General features: G+C 36.5%; 1 protein-coding gene across 3 annotated transcripts in view; it reads left to right on the top strand.

Annotated features, from left to right (window-relative positions):
* The window catches only part of LOC150086746 (uncharacterized), a 105,923-nt gene extending 97,677 nt beyond the window's left edge, over positions 1–8,246 (top strand). For 2 of the 3 annotated variants that reach the window (XM_090371552.1, XM_090371554.1), the window contains exon 9: positions 8,115–8,246. In XM_090371552.1, coding sequence (XP_090227678.1) covers positions 8,115–8,188 — 74 coding nt within the window. In that variant the 3' untranslated portion in view covers positions 8,189–8,246. The remainder of the gene's footprint in view (positions 1–8,114) is intronic. The other variant, XM_090371555.1, reaches the window with a different exon arrangement.
* The last annotated feature ends 10,488 nt before the right edge of the window (positions 8,247–18,734 follow it).

Here is an 18,734-nt window from a genome sequence, read left to right as displayed (position 1 = left end):
TCAAGTACAGCCTAATCATTGCCTTATACAACTGGAAAATCACTTATTGGTCCCACTGCCAAAATTCTTACATATCATTGACGAAACCCATGAGCTATCTTAGCAGCCTACCTACACTGTTCAGAGACCTTCACATTAGATTATACATCATCCCTAGGTCTTTTTCATTTTCCACCACATTTTTATGATTTTAAAAAATCATAAGAATGAGAATTGTGCATAAATTCTTTTAAATATTCATGTTATTAACATTACTAAAGTTACCTGGCTATGTTAATATAATGGACTTGCTGATTGAAGAAGTAATGCAGGACCATCTAGAAAGAAATGCCATTATAGGGCAGTCACAGCATGAATTTTTTAACAGGTGATATTGTCTGATCAATCTGATTGGATGCTATGGCAGCAACAAAGGGGCTAGGTGCAAAAAATAATTTTGACATAATATACTAGATTTCAGAGAAGCTTTTGATACTGTTTTACTTTTGACTGTTGTACGAATTGTAGCAGTGTGATATTAGAATTAAATTACTGCTATGGGTAAAGGGATGGTTGAGCAGGAGAAGACAATGGATGTCGAGGAGCACTGTTTTTCTTGAACTGATGTTATTAACAGAGTTCCTCATGGTTCAGTGCTGGGCCCAATGTTTTTTTTTTTCAGTATTTATTAATGATATTGATGAAGGCATATCAAGCTTAATGTCTATGTTTGCAAATGATACAAAGGTTGGCAAGGTAGTTAATTCCAGTAGTCAAAGTATTCTACTGCAACAATATCTATAAACATTAGGCTGATGGGCTGAGAAGTGGCACTTTGAGTTTAACATTGAGAAATGCAAGGTACTGTATATGAGCAGTAATACCAGAATAACATAACATACCAAGTGTGTGTGTGTGTGTGTGTGTGTGTGTGTGTTACACTGAAGGTAGTGGAGAATGAAAAAGACCTTTGGGCATAATTGTACAGTCAGAGATGAAGTTTTCCCACTCAATTACCCCTTATGCAGTTCATGAAGACATGAACTGCATAAGGGGTAAGACATGAACTGCATAAGGGGAGATCTGATTGAGGTATTTAAGGCTCTGAATGGAATGAGTAAGCTAAATGCTGATGGCATCCTTACCTCTTGCTCATACGACACACAAGGGGATATAAATTTTTAAACTTAGGAAGGATAGATATTTTTTGCCTGATTTTGTAGAAACTTGCTTTATTGCTTAATTTGCCACTTCTAATAACTGAAATAAAATGATATTAACTATTTGTATCATTTTCAGTAATGTAAACATTGGATTCGAAGAGTGGTTAGTGTCATTATGTGAATTCCCATTATATGGTTATATTATTTCCAGGTTATATTACAGAAATATAAGCAGGGAATTCAAGAACTGAATATGTTTACTCACTCTACTTGAGGCCATTTTGCAAATATATTTTAAGGGAACAAAGGATGATATTATTACAATAGGGCCCCACTCATACAGTGGGTTAGGTTCCAGACCACTGTCAAAGGTGAGAATCGCCAAATAGTGGAACTTTTTTTTTTTCACTTGCAAATGCATATAAAAGCCTAATAACATGTTTACACCATGTGCTGTCAACAGACTGAATCACCGATGCTAAAATAGCGCTTGACTCCCTTCTTGGACTGGGCCTGAGCGTGTCATGCCGAAAAAACGGAACAAGTGCTAAACATAATAAACATGGATATAATTGAAAACCGCCGTATTAGCGGAACGCCCAAAAGTGGGGCCCTACTGTATATATGTTGATACAAACAATATTAAATATAAGTTTTAAGTTACGATGTGATGCTGAGAAAAAGGCATGGGTTTGAACTTAATGTGAGAGTGTTTGGAATTTTATCCAGGTATGATAGGAGGGAGTTTGTCTCAGGCCTTTTCAGTCACTTCTATCCTGGAGAGATTGTGCATTGACCATGGGGTAAATTTTTCTCAACATGCTCTGCGCTTGTTAACTGCTTCTCTAAGGATGGGATGGGACTTAAGTAGAAGTGGTGCAAAAATATTTGGTGCCATGTGACATTTGGCTGTTTCCAAAATTAAAATGGCACATGAAAAGAAAATATTTGAGTTGATTCAAGAAATTCATTCAAACACAATGGACCACCTAAAAGCATTTGCAAAAAAAGACACCCAGAAATGTTTGTTTTGATTATTAGTTGTGGAGGAAGTGTATGGTTTCAGAACAAGTTTATATTGAAGAATATTAGTAATATAAATATTTATCATTGAATAAAATTGATTTTTTGCAACATTCAGTGAATGTTTTGATTAAACCTTGCAAGTTACAGTGTAAATTATAAAAATAATTAAAACAATCACCTCACAACAAATCCCAAGAAATTAGTTTATCATCGACCTTTCAAGATGCATTGAATACTGATCATCCTCTGCATCAACACATTAGCCATTCTGAGATATAACATTTGCATCTCGAGCTTTTTGTATAAACAGCCTTTGAGATTCACCTGCCATATCATGCACTGTTTATTTTTTTTGAGTTTTGTGAGATAATAGATGGTTCAAACATTTAAACATATGGTCTTTTCCAGTAGGTGACCTGGAGAACCCAAATATGATATTATCCTGCAATTATGTGAAACTATTTAATAGATAATTGTGCTGCTTTATTGAACATGTCTTTTCATTGCCATTGTATTCTAGAGGGAGAACTATAGGAGAGATTTTAAAAATTCAGTAATGTAACTATAATAAAGTGCAATATTTCATATAGATAAGAAACAAACTCGTATAACAAAGAGAAAATTTTAAAATTTTATAAAAATTTAAATCCAACTAAATTCTCAATTTATGGTTATATTCATATTAACTTTTATATTGGAAAAAGTTTTTAAATAAAAATGGTATTACCTTAGTAAAAGTCTGTAAAATCTTTTTTCTGCATATTACTACTTTTTGGTTTATGCTTATCACAGATGCTTACCCATCAAAACGTTTCACATATTGTTTATGAGTTTGCATTCTGAGAAATGGCTTATTTTTCTCACTGGCCATTGTATCATATGGATGTTTCAAGTAAGTAGAGCCCTGGAGGAAACTCAAATATTCTTTCCTGCAAGTTAACATAATTATTATTTATAACCTGCAATTGAGTATATTGCAGTTGGCTGGTATCCAAATGTCAGTTTTCTGCCTACACTAAAGCTCAGACAAAAACAGTTATTAGTCAGTCCAAACTCAGTTTTGAACAGGCTAAGAGTAGAAAACTTTATTCTTGACCAAGTGGTTGTCAAACATTCTGGTCTCTTGCCAAAGCTATTTGCTGCAACTTCTGTCCATCAATACAGATGTAGGATAGATGTGCTGAAGTTTGCCTTTAGCCAGCGGGTAGTTGGTTGGTGGAACAGACTTCCATCCTTTGTTGTGGAAGTTGATAGCCTAAATAAATTTATGGCTGAGCTGGACAGGTATATGGAACGAACGGAGGGGTGAAATGGGAGCGGGTTTTTTTTTTTGGCTGAGGCTGCATAAGCTTGCTTTCTTGCATCATATGCCTCTACTAATGCTACTCCCACTTCTGTTACAACCTGGTAGTTCGATTGCTTCCTCAGCTAAAGATAGAGGTGACTTAATAGCATCTGTTTTGCTTCTAACCCTTGTATCAGTGACCTTGGTAAACCACCTTCTTTCATATCCAACATGCTTTACTCAGTGCCTTCCACAATCTTCTGACAGTGATATTAGGAGAATCCTGAACAATCTTAATGCCAAGAAAGCTCCACGTCCTGATGGCACCTCTTAACTTATTCTCAAAACCTGTGTCCTGAGCTTTCTTCTTCTCCTCTCTGTCACCTTTTTACACTTTCTTATTCCACTGGTGTTTTTTCTTCTGCTTAGAAATTGCTCATGCCTAGCCAGTTTGTAAAAGGGTGCCAAAACCCTCCCTTCCATTTATTGCCCAATTGTACCTACCTCTACTCCTTCCAAAGCAATGGGGAAATCCATCAGTCACCAACATCTAGACTATCTTGAAACTTTCTGATTAATGATAACCATATGGATTCCATCAGTGTCGAACCACTGATGAGTAACATAAGCAATATGTTTGCTTATGTTACTCATCTTTGGAGAAATTCTTTGGAAAAATTTTGTAAAACCGAAGCAGTTGCCCTTGACATTTCTAAGGTTTTTCATTGTGTTTGGCATAAAGGTCTGGGTTGGCATATCATAGCCTTAGTGGTTTATGTGCTGTAAAAACCAAAATCAATCAAGCATAAAGGTCTTCTAAACACACTCTCATCTTATGGCATGCCAGTTGTTTTTTGCAATTGGATATCCAGTTTTCTCTCTGATTGTTTACCATGGTTCTTATGATAGCACACTATATTCCACCTTCCAGTTTGAGAAATCTTGCTCTACACAAACAGTCAGAATTTCTTAAATGCTTATCTACCGGCAATTCTCCAATGGGACATGACTTAGTTAACTTCATTCCCAAAACTCAGTCCTGCCTTATTTCTTGTGAAAGAGTTTACTGCTCCTATATTCATCTTTGATGAGACTTGAATTTCTAGACAAGATCACATACCTCTATTAGAGATTACCCTGACTTCAATTCTCTTGATATAAGCAAGTCAAAAAAAAAAAAAAAAAGGTGCCTCCATAGCCAGGTGGGCAGGAGCAGCAGCAGTGCGTAGCACACGCTTCTTGATTAGACCGGGGTTCGAGCTCGTAACCATCAAATACGGAGGATGCGGAAAGGTCAGGGAATGACCACCACATATCTGTGGGAAATATGGCCTTAGTTGCTAATGCTCCTAAAAACCAAATAACAAACATCAAAAAAAAAAAAAAAAAAGCACATCACATCTGCATAAAAAAAAAATCTGTTTTCTCTTTTTGCTCTTTTAGTTACTTTTCTTCTAAATCAATGTGTGCAATTTCAAATCCACCCCTACCATGGAATGTTGTTCCAACATCTGGGGTCGTGTACCCAAAACCTCTCTCAAGCTTCTTGACTCTATCCACAATAGAGCAGTCAGATTAATTAATGACCCATCTCTTACAAATTTTCATAGACATTTAATTTCTGTTGTCTGCCTTTTCTTTGGATACTTCCATGGGAACTGATATGTCTATGGGCACTGTTCTACTGAATTGCAGTTGTAATTCTCCCACTCTCTTCCAAACCAGTCTGAACACTTGCCTCCACCAGTCAGCATTCCATTCATTTACTGTCTTACTTGAGACTCACAGAACTGGGTTTATCTCCTCATTTATCTCTTCTACTTCTGTTTTCTGAAACAATCTTCCCTCTCATGTATTTCTCAAAAATTACAATCTACAGAAATTCAGGTCTAATGTCAAAGTATCTTGTGTTGTCTTCTCAGCATTCAACTGACATACAATGTTAGTACTATAAGTTCTAATATCCTTTGTATTTGAGGTTTTAATTTAAAAAAAAAAACAAAAAAAAAACATGTAAATTCACAAGCTCATATCGATTGGAGAAATGAACAGTATAAATGTAAACAAATTTATCTTGTCTCATGGCCGGAACTGACATGTTTTATAATTGGGTTTTCGGCTCGAGACCTCTCTCTCTCTCTCAGAAAAAAAAAAAAAGCCTCACTACATGAGAAAGATGATTTTTCCCCCCTTTTTTTTGCTTTAAATTTTCATTGAATGGGTGGTTAAGGTTAGCCGCCATAATACAAAGGTCATTCAAATGAAAATGAGGATGCCATGTATGGCAGTCTTCAGTATAGCCCCTATTATGTTTGACACTCTTCCTTCACTGTTGCACTACTACTTAGATTCCTTGAGAGAAGTTTTGTGGTTGATGCTGAAACCATTTATACACCACCCTCTTGACCTTTTCATCTGATTAGAAGTTTCAGTTTCATCCTCATAGTGCATCTTTTAGTGGCCAGAAAAAGTGATAATCATATGGAGCTAATTCTGGTAATATGAATGATGAGGTAATATTGTAGGTGGTAGATGACTTTCATCAACCGGTGAAATACCACCACTTTGCTTATTGGAGGCTTGAAGTGGTGAAATCCATGTTTAGTCTCTAGAGCAAAGTTTCCGGCATCCCCCTCCCCCCATACTTCTCCTTCAACCCATGCACGGTACTAAGTACTACAGGTTTTGATACCTTTCGTGTTTGCGGTTTTCATAAAAAAAAAAAAAAAAAAAAAAACCCTTCAAATTTCAAATCCTATATCTCACTTATTGTATTATCCTCCCCACCCACCCTGCCACCCTATTTCTTCCCTCTGGTGAGGCATGGGCATGCCCCACTGTAAACTGGAGTTGCCTTCCCTTTTGGCTCCATATTTCTGTCTATTTGCCCCCCAGTCTTCAGCCTTCACCCCACTCTATCTGACAGCAATGTGAACACGCCCCACACAATCTAAAATCACCAATATAAATTAATTTTGCCCAACATTTTGGACTTCTAGTGCTTCCCGCGACGCGTACGTGATTTTTTTTTTTTTTTTTTTTTAGGTCCTAGCCACTGAAATCTCAGGAAATTAGGTGGCAGGACCTGCCAGAGTGAGCTATATACTAATGAGTACCTGGTCTGCCTCCACGGGGCGAAAGTGGGACAACGTCGGGCCTCAGTAGGGGTCTGGCAGCTAAATGACCAGATGAACAACGGTACAAGGCATCACACATATACAAAGTCCATACACTTTTAAATCTCTGGGGCTTTTTCAGTCAACTGGTTCACCCACAATGTAAACTATATGGAGATGGGGGAAACCCCTGGCGCCGCTTGACCCTAAACATACTTTACACTTATTGTATTATCATGCTGCAGGCACAAACCTGAGGTCAGAAAACTGTGATATTTTTTCCAAGTTGCTTGCTTTAATTAGTTCAGTATTTTTCACTCAACATTATTTCTCCCCTCTACAGACACTGTTCCAGAATAACTTCTTTATGAACCCTAAATACAGCAGTGTGTAACATTTTCCTGGTTGGTGTTTGTGTATAGACTTCCTTCCATTGAGGTTAACCTGTGTGCCTTTGCTTTCTGGTACATAATAGTACATCCAGGATTCATCTTTGATCATTGTATGCTCTGAGAAGGCATCCAGAAAGCATAAAACATATGTTAAGCCCAATCCATGATTGGGCTTAATGTATTTGCTAAATCCAGGAAGCATGGAACATACATTAAGTTGCCTTACTTTCAATTCTGGTGTTAAATGCCAAGTAATCCATCAAGACCATGTGTTAAAATTAAACCCTTCAATAACAATAGTATGTGCTGAACAAACACTGAACTTGCATGCTGTGGCAATTTCTCGAACAGAATGCATAAATTTCCTTGTATGAATTCTTCCATTGTTGCATTCCATTGCTGCTATGACCAAAAGTCATAGCAGCTGCCAACAGATGATGTCATGTGAATGTTCAGTGTTTCCAACTGACTTTGTTCAATGATCTGATGCAAGATTATAATCACATTTGCATAATGGGCATTTTATATTGGTTTTGTTGTTTTCATTTGAATGGCTTTGGTAACAAAAGAATGTTGGTGCCCCCATGTATTAATTTTTTTCTTTAACATAGTAACAGTTAATATGTTAAGTGAAAATTCCCCTTAGTAGAAAAATAATGTAATAGCAAAAAAGCAAATATGAAATAATGTTAAACATGTAATTCATATCTTTTTTTATGCCAGATTTGTTGGTTAAATGCAAATACAGTAAGCTGTGTTATTAATAATGAAGTTTGTGCAGCTTTGATAAGGCTGGTTTTAAGGAGTGCTTTTTTTGAGAAGTTAGATAATATATCTCAAACAGCCAACATTTATAATATTTAGTATCTCAAACAGCCACCATTTATAATATTTAGTAAAGTCACAAAACTTAAGGCATTTAGCTAAAAAATGGCATACTTTAATTTCTGATTAATTTCTGAGAAGTTAGTTACCATAAAGCTCTCTTTATGGTAACTAACTTCTCAGAAATTATAGGTAGTTAAACTTTATAAATAGGTAATTAAACTTTCATAAAATGATAGAATTTTATAAATAATATTTGTCAGAATTTTAACAAAAGCTTTTGTATCATATAATTGCTTAAGAAGATGTAATTTCTTTGTTTATGAAGCTGTTCAGATAGCACATGGAACCAGGCATTTAGGTTGCAGTCAACTTCTTGAAACTACTACATTGGAAAGTTAAAGATTACAAGGAGGATTTGTGGAAGATTTATATTATAGACAGTAAATTAAAAATCAGATAAATACAGTGAGTGTAGATATGTTACAATAAAATCTCTTTTTATTTGTATGTGAAATTGAAATTTTATTCACTCTTACTTTATTCTCTTATGTTCTCCCTTGATGCCTGTTTTCTTATTGGCAGACCCTCATCCACAACATCCTTCCTGTATGTGTTACTGCTTGATATTTATCATAATATGGGAATTTCTATTTATGCAAGGCATTCTTGTTGGTTAATCCTTTCATGAGTGAGTTTTCCAAACTTGTGTGAACTACTACAGATAGTGAATTTCTGACAGCCCTGTGGAGCAATTTTTTTTTTCCTTTCAGAATTTTGAAATTTTGTAAAAAAAAAAAAAAGAAAGAAAACTGTGTATATAAATGCTTTTAAATATTATATATATTTTTTATTTTGACTTCATTCAATGCCCCAAAGTAAAATTACTGTCAAAAATCAAGTCAGAATTAAAAAAAAAAAAATTCAGTGAGATAGCTTTGTATTATGAACATGTCACCAATAACACTACTCAACATGATTTTTACCTCCAGCAAATAAGTGGTTGTTTCTGGTCAAGTTTTATGTATAGAATTTAAAATCAATCATAGAAATTTCCTATCACGTCTCAGTTTTAAGATATAGATAGATAACTGGATTCTATACAAAGATATCATTACTGTTTGAAATACAATTTTTAAACTTATTAACTTTTGGTTGGTTTTGTTTATTGGTCTAAAAGTTAAGCAAGTACATCATTACTGTTCTTGCAATATAGTATATTTTGATTTTGATGCACTTTTCCAGACAAGTCAGTATTTTAATTAATTTCATTACACCATTCAACTGTTCAATACAGGGTGTCTCAAAAATATTGGTACAAACGTTTAGGGGAGGTAGGTAACATCTAAAGGAATGTGAATCGCATAGGAACCCATAACCGGAAATGTCATGGGAAAGTAGTAGCAGAGGCACAAGAAGCAGAAATGACATAAGACAGTAATTAGTGGCAAACATTTATTTGACATAATATTAACAATGGTGTACACGGTCAAACACACCTGGAGTTTCTTTGACAGTAGCAGCAGCGCAGATAAGTTTCGCCACGAGATCCATTTCCGTCTCCACAGGTGATTCATACACGATAGGTTTGAGGGCACCCCACAGAAAGAAATCAAGGCTCGATAAATCAGGTGAGCATAGGGGGCCAGGCAACAGGTCCACCTCGGCCAATCCATCGACGCCCAAAACACCTGTTCAAATGGTCACAAACACACCTTCCATAATGGGCAGGCGCCCTGTCACGTTGAAACCAAATGTTGCGTCTCACATTTGCTGGAACATTGTCAAGTAACCCTGGTAGAACTTGTTCAAGAAAGACCCGATATTTAGTGGAGTTCATGCGGAATGGTAACAGGTTGAAGTTGATAGCCTAAACAAATTTAAGGCTCAACTGGACAGGTATTTTGAGCGAATGGAGGGGCGAAATGGGAGTGGTGTGTTTTTTTTTTTTTTTTTTGGCTGATGCTGAATAAGCTTGCTTTCTTGCATCATATGCCTCTACTAATGCTAATGCTAAGGTATGGGCCGACTATGCAATCACCGACTATACCTTCCCACACATTTCTTGCGAAGTGATGTTGTGCCGCATGGGGGTGCACACCGTGTGTGGGTTATTGTGAGCCCACACATGAGCATTGTGCTGATTGAATAAGCCTCATCCATGAACAAAACATAAGCTGGAAAATTCAAACCTTGAACACTTTCTTGGAGAAACCACTGTGCAAAAGCCACACGTGCAGTGGGGGGAGCAGTAACTGAACCCTTTGGAGATGAAAGGGATGTAAGGAATCGTCGTGCCAGACACGTTGTACACTGCAACGAGACACTCCTAAGGCAGAGGCAATGGCACGTGTGCTGGTAGTAGGATTACCAGCACACGTGTGCTGGTAGTAGGATTATTCTGGACGGCATTCAACACACTTTCTTCCATGGTGGGAGTTCACGTCAAACGTGGTCTGCCCGCACTACTCCTGTTACCTCTAAATGACCCATAATCGCATAAATTTTGATGCACACCTGCAAACAAACGGTGGTCCGGTACATGTCTGTCTGGGAAGTGTTCTCCATAAATTCGTTGAGCGGCTCGTCTATTACCCTCTGCTAATCCATACACTAGGTGCATGTCTGCCAGCTCACAATTCATATATCGATGCATGCTCTTTGTGCTGCAACTACTGCTTGAATGAGTAAACCAGAAATTTTCCCTCTCGCGAACTGATGAACAGTGCCGTGTTCCGATGTATTGTGACATTTCCGGCTGTGGGTTCCTATGCGATTCACATTCCTTTAGATGTTACCTACCTCCCCTAAACGTTTGTACCAATATTTTTGAGACACCCTGTTTATAGTGTATGATAAACTACGCTACATGAATTCACCTTCTCTTCAAATTTACCAATTGCTCTTACTGTTTTTAGGTTAATGCATTGTTAAAATGGAGAAGGCAAAGTACAGAACTTGCATCACCCAGACAACTTCTGCTATGTTTGTGGACACTTAACCCCAAAAACTGAAGAGGAAGAAAATATACAATGTCACAAAAGTTGTATATTCATTGTACTTCGGCTGCAAGATCGGTGACCAAAAAAAAATTGGGCTCTACATATCTGTTGTATTACTTGTACAACGAACTTAAGGCTGTGGTTATATGGCAAGCTGAGAACATTACCTTTTGCATTTCCTATGGTATGACGCCAGCCCAAGAATAATTTTGTCTACTGCTATTTTTGAATGACAAAAATAAAAGGTATTTCCAAAAAGAGCAAGCACTGCATCAAATATCCAAATATCCCATCAGCAATTAAGCCAGTGCCACACGGTAAGCAACTGCCAGTACCTGTGCCACCAAAATCTTGGGGTATTGGAAGTAGTGAAGGTACAGAAGAAATTGTTTTACCAGATGTCGCGGAACCATGTACTTCAGATGATTTGGATTACGAGCCAGAAAAAGAAAAGGCCCCACACTACATTGAACAAAAAGAATTAAGTGACTTGATCAGAGACTTGGGCTTACCCAAAGAGAAGGCTGAAGTACTCAGATCTAGACTAGAACAGCGGAACTTACTCACCAAAGGTACAAACATTATAATATACTGTAAGCGAAATGAAGAGTTTTCAAGATATTTTGCAATGGAAAACAACGTGTGTCTGCAAAGACATCATTGGTCTTATGCATGAACTGAACATTGATCATAATACCTCTGAATGGCATTTGTTCATTGATGTATCAAAGCTAAGTTTGAAAGCAGTATTGCTTCATAATGGAAATACTTTACCATCAATTCCTCTTGTTCATGTTGTTGGCCTGAAAGAAACTTACTATAGTATGTCCCAGATTCTTGCTGCTGTACGTTACAATGGCTATGGTTGGAATATTTGTAGTGATCTCAAAGTGATTGGACTGTTTGTTGGGTTTCTTCACTAAATATACGGTAGTTTCACTAAATACTGTTGTTTCCTGTGTTTGTGGGATAGTTGTGCAACAGCCAAACACTACGTTTGGCTGTTGCAACAAACAACACTGGGATAAGAGAGATGAATATATTCCCGGCAAAAGCAGTGTAAAGTATGTTCCATTGGTTGATCCACAAAAGATTTCTCTTCCCCCTTTACACATCAAGCTTGGACTGATTAAGAATTTTGCTGAGGCACTGGATAAAGCAGAGGATTCACATATTTCCTGAAAATGTTTCCAAATTTATCTCATGCAAAGCTGAATGAAGGAATTTTCATAGGTCCTCAAATAAGAAAGCTCCTAAAAGATGAAGAATTTCAAAGAAACTTGAATGATGTTGAACTGGCTGCATGGAGATCTTTCAAGGCTGTGGTACTCAGATTCCTTGGAAAGAGAAAAGAAGAGGAGCACTATGAGTAATTGGTGACAAACTTGCTGAAATGTTACAAGAACATGAGGTGCCAAATGTCATTGAAAATGCATTTCCTTCATTCCCATCTGGATTTCTTTCCTGAAAACTTAGCAGATGTCAGTGATGAACAAGGAGAGTGCTTCCACCAGGACATATCTGCAATGGAAAAATGATACCAAGGTTGCTGGGACTCTGCCATGATGGGAGATTACTGTTGGTTCCTTAAATGGGAAAGCAATCTGGAGTATAAAAGGAAATCATTGAGTGGGAAACATATGTAAGTAACATATATGGTGTGTAATAATTACAGCCATGTACGCTGATATTGTATAAAAACAAGGAATTTAAAAAATGCATATATCTTTTGATGTAGACATGACGGAAATAAAAGATTGATATTTTCATAATCAGGACATTAATTTTGTTCAGAATAACCAACTTTCATTCCAGAGGTATGACAAAAAAAAAATTTTGTCAGGTAGTGTAATTGATCTAGGGTGTTGCAGTTTTGCTGCAATAGCACAAACAAATTGAATGCCAATGTAGCATCCTATGATAACTATGACTCTGTGGGAAGCTGCCTTGCGCAGTGCCTTAACTCAATATACAGTCTTTCATTGTGGTCTGAACTTGGTTGCTTTTATGCCTTTTCTGATGTGTGAATGGCAAGTAAAGCTAATTTTTCCCAAATTCCAGTGGTGTCCAGATAATTTTGGCAATATAGCATATACTACATCCCTGCTCACATTTATGGTGGCCCACTTCAAAGTTAAAAACATGAATAGCCAAATCTGATTATTTGAACTGACCAGTTCCGAGCTAATTCTGATAATAGATATCCCATATTTGAAATTTTTGTTGGTCTTAAAAACTTGTGCAGAACATTTGTAATGTGACACCCAAGGGATATTGTTTATACTGGTTTACAAAAGCTAAGGATCAAAAAATAAAAATGAACACATTTTAATATCCTTGAAAGAGAACAATTCTTTTCAATCCCTGTGTTATGCCCCTGTCGCACAATCTGTTACAATGTGCAAGTTGGGTAACCAGATAAAAATAGTTTTCATATCATATTTTGTGTTTGCCATTTCCACTATCAGTTTCAAGATAGTCATTATTGTGAAAATGTCAGATACTTTATATGATACTTAGATAGGGAGAGCAGTAGGGAGGATTGGAGACAGAAAGTCAAGCTGAAGTGGCCAGATGGTTGAATGGCTTGACTGGGGAACCAGTTCAAAAACATGCAGACTGGCTATCTCTTAAAGACCTGTCATAGATCCAGTGTGTGATTCTTGCTGTTTCCTTTTGTGAGGATTGAATCTAATCTAATTATACAGGGTGTCCAAAAAAGTCTAGGACCAATGTTAACTATACTTTGGCTGGATAAATTGGTTAATATCGGTTATTTCTTAATGAAAACTGGTTGGAATGGTTAGAAAACTGGTTAAAAATTGGTTCCAGACTTGTTGGACACCCTGTAGTTTAGATTCAAATTGTCTTCAGATGCTTTGACTTAAGGCATCATTATGTCTAAACCTGATCATTCTGGAACCACCTTTGTGTTACTTTCATGCAAGGTTATTGTTACCTGGCCTAACTGTGATGCATCAAAGATGCTTCACTGTGTGGCTACTCTTCAGCTGCTCTGTACATTCAAAAAGAAGTTCACAGAAAGAGATTTTGGAGGTGGTGGTGGTTTCATGATGTGTACTGGTATAATTTGATAGCGATAGCATTTCAGCGTGCTCTAGTCCATTCCAACTCTGAACCAACTGTGTCTGCAAATTCATGTCTTTATAGAGCTCTACTAATGAACCAATACTGTACCTCCAGAAGGATATATTGCTGTGGAATAATCAGCCTAATTTCATCTTAATCACACCTCAGTCCAGTATAGCATGACTGTAAATGCTCTAGGCAGGAGGATTTCCAATAATCGGCCCATTCTAGAAACTTCATTATACTTGCATCAGCACATAATGCAAAATGGAAATTGATACATATCTCTAATTAAGTCATTCTTAGCCACAGGTATCATTACAACTTGCAGGTCATCCACCATGAGATTTCTGAAACCCGTGGGGATGATGCTTGCACATCATCCCCATGGGTTTCAGAAATCATATCATAGTATGATATGGCTCATGTGAACCATACCATATCATGCCGATAGTTGAGTTCCCTGCAAGGGCAGACTTTGTGATATGGTAATTTTTACACTGTTTGCAGCAAGAGCTAATGCCATGAAATGTGCAATTGACAGACATAATATATACAGTACAGTTAGGTAAGTTGCTGTTAAGTTGTTAAGTTGCATCTAAAACCCTACAGCAACCAAGGAAGGGGATGAATCATATTGGTCCACTTCATATCAGTGGTTTCACTGTTGATAATCCTGTTCAGGCTGCTAAAAAAGTGAATAGATATTTTGCATCTACATTCACCACTCACACGTGAGGAATTCTTTAGGCAAGGGGATCCCAGAAGTTTATCAAATGCTGATAGGGAGCTAAATGATTTTGTGATAACTGAGAGGAATTGGAAGAGAAATTGTTGAATCTTAATATAAAAAAAACAAATTAACTGGGATTGGTGGATCTATCCAGTTATATTAAGAGCAGCAGCAGCAGCAATGGAGGTAAGCAAACAATTAGCCATAATTATTAGAGCACCTTTGGATTCAGAGGAGGTCTATGTGGTAACTGGAAATGTGCAAGTATATCCCCAGTTCACAAAGGGGGGAACAAGGGGTAACATGAGTACTTGCAGATATGTCAGCTTGACCTTTGTTTCAGGTAAAATAATGGAGTCACCAGCTAAAGAAGTAATACAGGACCTTCTTGATAGGAGTGAAGTTATACTTCAGCATGGATTTCTTAAAGGGTAATCTTTACTGACCAATTTTTTTTTGGATACTATGATGCAGTAACAAAAAATCCTGGATCCAGCATCCCCACCACCTTGGCAGAATTCCTTCCTCTGAGGGGCTTTCTTCCTCTGAAGAATGTAATCACCATTTCTGTAGTAGTACAGTTATGTGGTTGTGCCATAATACCGTCACAAGTGGAAGAAGACAGTGTGTTTATCAATTAACACTACTCTTTGTGAACTACTGTTATTAGTGGAGCTCCCCCACAGGGTTCAGTGCTGGGCTTATTATTATTTTATGTATTTATTAATGATAGTGATGAATGCCCCTCTGAAGCACCAAGGAAGACTGCCCCTTGACATTATTTCTTGTACTCAGACTACACATGAGAAGCATAAATTCAAACTGAGGAAGGATGATTGCAGAATAGATATGCAGAAGTTTGCCTTTTGCTAGTAGTTGGTTGATTGTTGGAACAAATTTCTATCTATTCTTTAAATAGGTGGTTTGAATAAATTCAAAGAACTGGACAAACTGTTGGAGGGAATGGATAGGTGATATGAGAAGTTGTTTGTTTTTGGCTGATGCAGTATAACTTGCATTCTTGTATCACTTGCCACAACTATTACTAATACTTAAAAAAAAAAATACATGCTACCCTCGACCGAGTAATTTGACTGTGGCATAAAAAGAGCCCCTTAAAATTTCTCCTCTCATTGTCCAGATTTGAATTCTAACCTTTTCCACTCGATTTGGAGGATTGGTGATCATATCCAATGGAACACTGCAAGGACTATAGGGCTTCACATTTCATTTTATTATTTTTTTTAATTTTAGGGTTACCTGAATGAGAAGTTCATATATTCCCCATGCTCTATGTGTCAATGTAAACTGCACATGTTTTCTGGTCGATTTGCAGGAAAACTCATCCGACATTCTGGAAGAAAAATCATGCTGTCTTCTTGACATGACCAACCCTGTCACAATGTAAAAACAGTTCATAATGCTCTCTTCATTGATAAGATTCGAACCCGGGCATTATTCACAAGGTGTGGAATAATTGTGAATATAACCACTAGCCGATCTGGTTTTTTTTTTAACAATCAATAAAAATGTATGTATTAGTATGTATGTAGCATTTCATATGTACCCTTTGATGACTATGAAACCCTATTAAATCTAAAATTTACTCGGTGAATGGGGGCCTCTTAAAATTTATGACTTAGGGGCTACAACAACCTTAAATTCAGCCATGTTTAGAGTACAACAACTAAAAGCATTTAGGATGAACATCTTATGTTCAAACACCACTTCAGTGTCTCACTGAAGAAAACTGGCTGCTTGTTTAGGAATACACTGCAAGAATTATCTGCATTCTACAATACAAAATTAGTCACTCAGTACCAGTGGTGGCTCATGACTGATGTATGCGGGTGCTGCTTCTTAAATTGCCTAGGTTATAAGACATGTAGACATAGATGGTAATAATAATAAGCAAGTTAAAAATACTACAAAACATTAACTGGACACTTACCATTAACAGACTTGAGTAATCTCGAAATTTTATTTAAAAATAAAATCCATTTTTTGGTTTTTATTTGTTGAAAATAGATTAATAACTTTTTCATTTAAGTTTGGTGCACTGTTCAAATCAGCACTGCCTGCTCCTCAGGTCCTTTGACTCGTTTTATCACCTATAAAAAATGTGTATTGGCAGCCTGCCAACTAGACATTGACTTAACCACTGGGGCCAAAATGGAGAACTGGTAGTGTACAATTCCACCTATGGTTAAACTTCAAAGTTGAAAACGGTTTTGTGTTTTTATTTGTTTATTATTGAAATGATTATTGGAAATAGAGGATGAGTATACTATATGCAGGACCTGTTAATAAAACTATTCATTACATTACATTGCATTGCTTTTCACAAATTTTCATATAACTCCATTGACTGTATATTTCGATTTAAAACGCTGGGGGTGCTGCAGTTCCGCAGTGCCTACCAATGAGCCACCCCTAGTCAGTACGTGTAGAGATGTGTGTTTATCTCGATTTTCTGTACGCTTCTGTCATCTGGGCATCAGTACCACAGTGACATATCATTAATTTCATCAACCGTGAATACTGAATCCTAGACTAACTAAGCAGCAAGAAATCCTTTAATAATCTCCAGAGGTTTCCATTACACAGCACTGGAGGTTACACTTTGGAAAATGAATGAATAAATAAAATGCATTATTCTAGAATAACAACTTTCCAAATAACGAAACACCAGTTTTGCAATTTGGAAATGTTAATCTTTAATAGTATTAAATTTAATAGTATTAAATCTTTAATAGTATTAAAATTTAATAGTATTAAATCCTTAGCTACTCTCTGCCCATCTAATCTAAACCCCATCTAATGTTTTCTTCAATTACTTAAACTCATTCTGTTTATACTAGTATAAATAGTTTATCAGGTACATCAACATGATCTACATTTTATTCTCTTGCCTTTCTTTCTGTAAACATAATTATGGAATGGTGGGAGGCATAGTTTTAAAAAAAAAACAAAAAAAAAAAAACCATTATGATCATATTTGGTAGAGTTGCTTAACCATAAGTTTTAATGGTATGGTTAGTATAAATAGATATACAGTATATATAGTGTATGTTGTCATGTGGTTACACGTTAGCATTAGTTGAAGCATATGATGCAAGAAAGCAAGCTTATACAGCATTAGCAAAAAAAAAAAAAAAAAAAAAAATCTTTCGAGGTATACACATTTGCCACTGCAGCTGGGGTGAGGCAGGTAGGGCACGTGCCTTAGGTGCCAAATTTGGGGGGATGCCTTTTTATGGTTAAAAAATTTTTGAATTTTGGGGTGCCATTTTTTAATTTGCACTGGTCGCCTCCAAAAGAAACGTTTTTAAGCAAAAGTGTTTAAAAACATGTTTAGACACGGAATATTTCTCTGGTCGTACATCTTGTAAATTGCTTGGCATGCAGTTCTGCATCAGTTGTACTGAAGAAGTGCCGCTTTCGGCCTCATGCAGGTGAGGACATCCGTAAATGATGAGTGGAATTCAGTAATGACGTGTTGTGACCAATAATGCCAAGCTGTTGCACTGTTTAAATTTCTATTCATGTGTTTTTAAAAGCAAAAAAATTGAAACTGTTTAAAACAATATTCAATATTTTAAGCCCCTTTTTAAATAATAAAGGTAAGAAATATACAAAAATTCCCTTTCTAAAGTTTCAGAAAGCTAAAATTTCCATCTCCAAACTCAAACAAGCTGAAAAGTTTTAGCTGACTCGTATGTAGATTTTGTGCAAATGGCCTTTAGCTGCTGTTACGCTGTAAAATCTACAGTAACGTACATAAAAAAGAAGCCTGTCAACTGCATGGTGGCATCACATAATTCAGCAAAATACTGCCCGTGACATGGTATCGTATAGCTTATTCAGTTTATACTGAATAAGCTATACGATAAGTGGCTGTTATGGTGGTCTGTTGAGCTTTGGTCAAATAGGGACGTTTAAATAAACGTGAATTTCATAACATAACCCATAATTGACTCTTGATTTTTAAGGAGCTAAGCTATACATACGAGCTAAAAATTAAGCTAAGCTATACAAACGATCTAGGTATAACCCATAATGAAGTGGCTGAGGAAGTGTACATTGTTGCATAAATTTTGAAAGAATTTGAAGGGAAAAATAG

The sequence above is a fragment of the Mastigoproctus giganteus genome, chromosome 4 (genome assembly GCF_048544385.1).
Source record: "Mastigoproctus giganteus isolate SK-2022 chromosome 4, ASM4854438v1, whole genome shotgun sequence".
NCBI classification, from domain to species: domain Eukaryota; kingdom Metazoa; phylum Arthropoda; class Arachnida; order Uropygi; family Thelyphonidae; genus Mastigoproctus; species Mastigoproctus giganteus.
The sequence above is the reverse complement of the archived record's forward strand: the minus strand, read 5'-3'. Positions and strand labels throughout refer to the sequence as shown.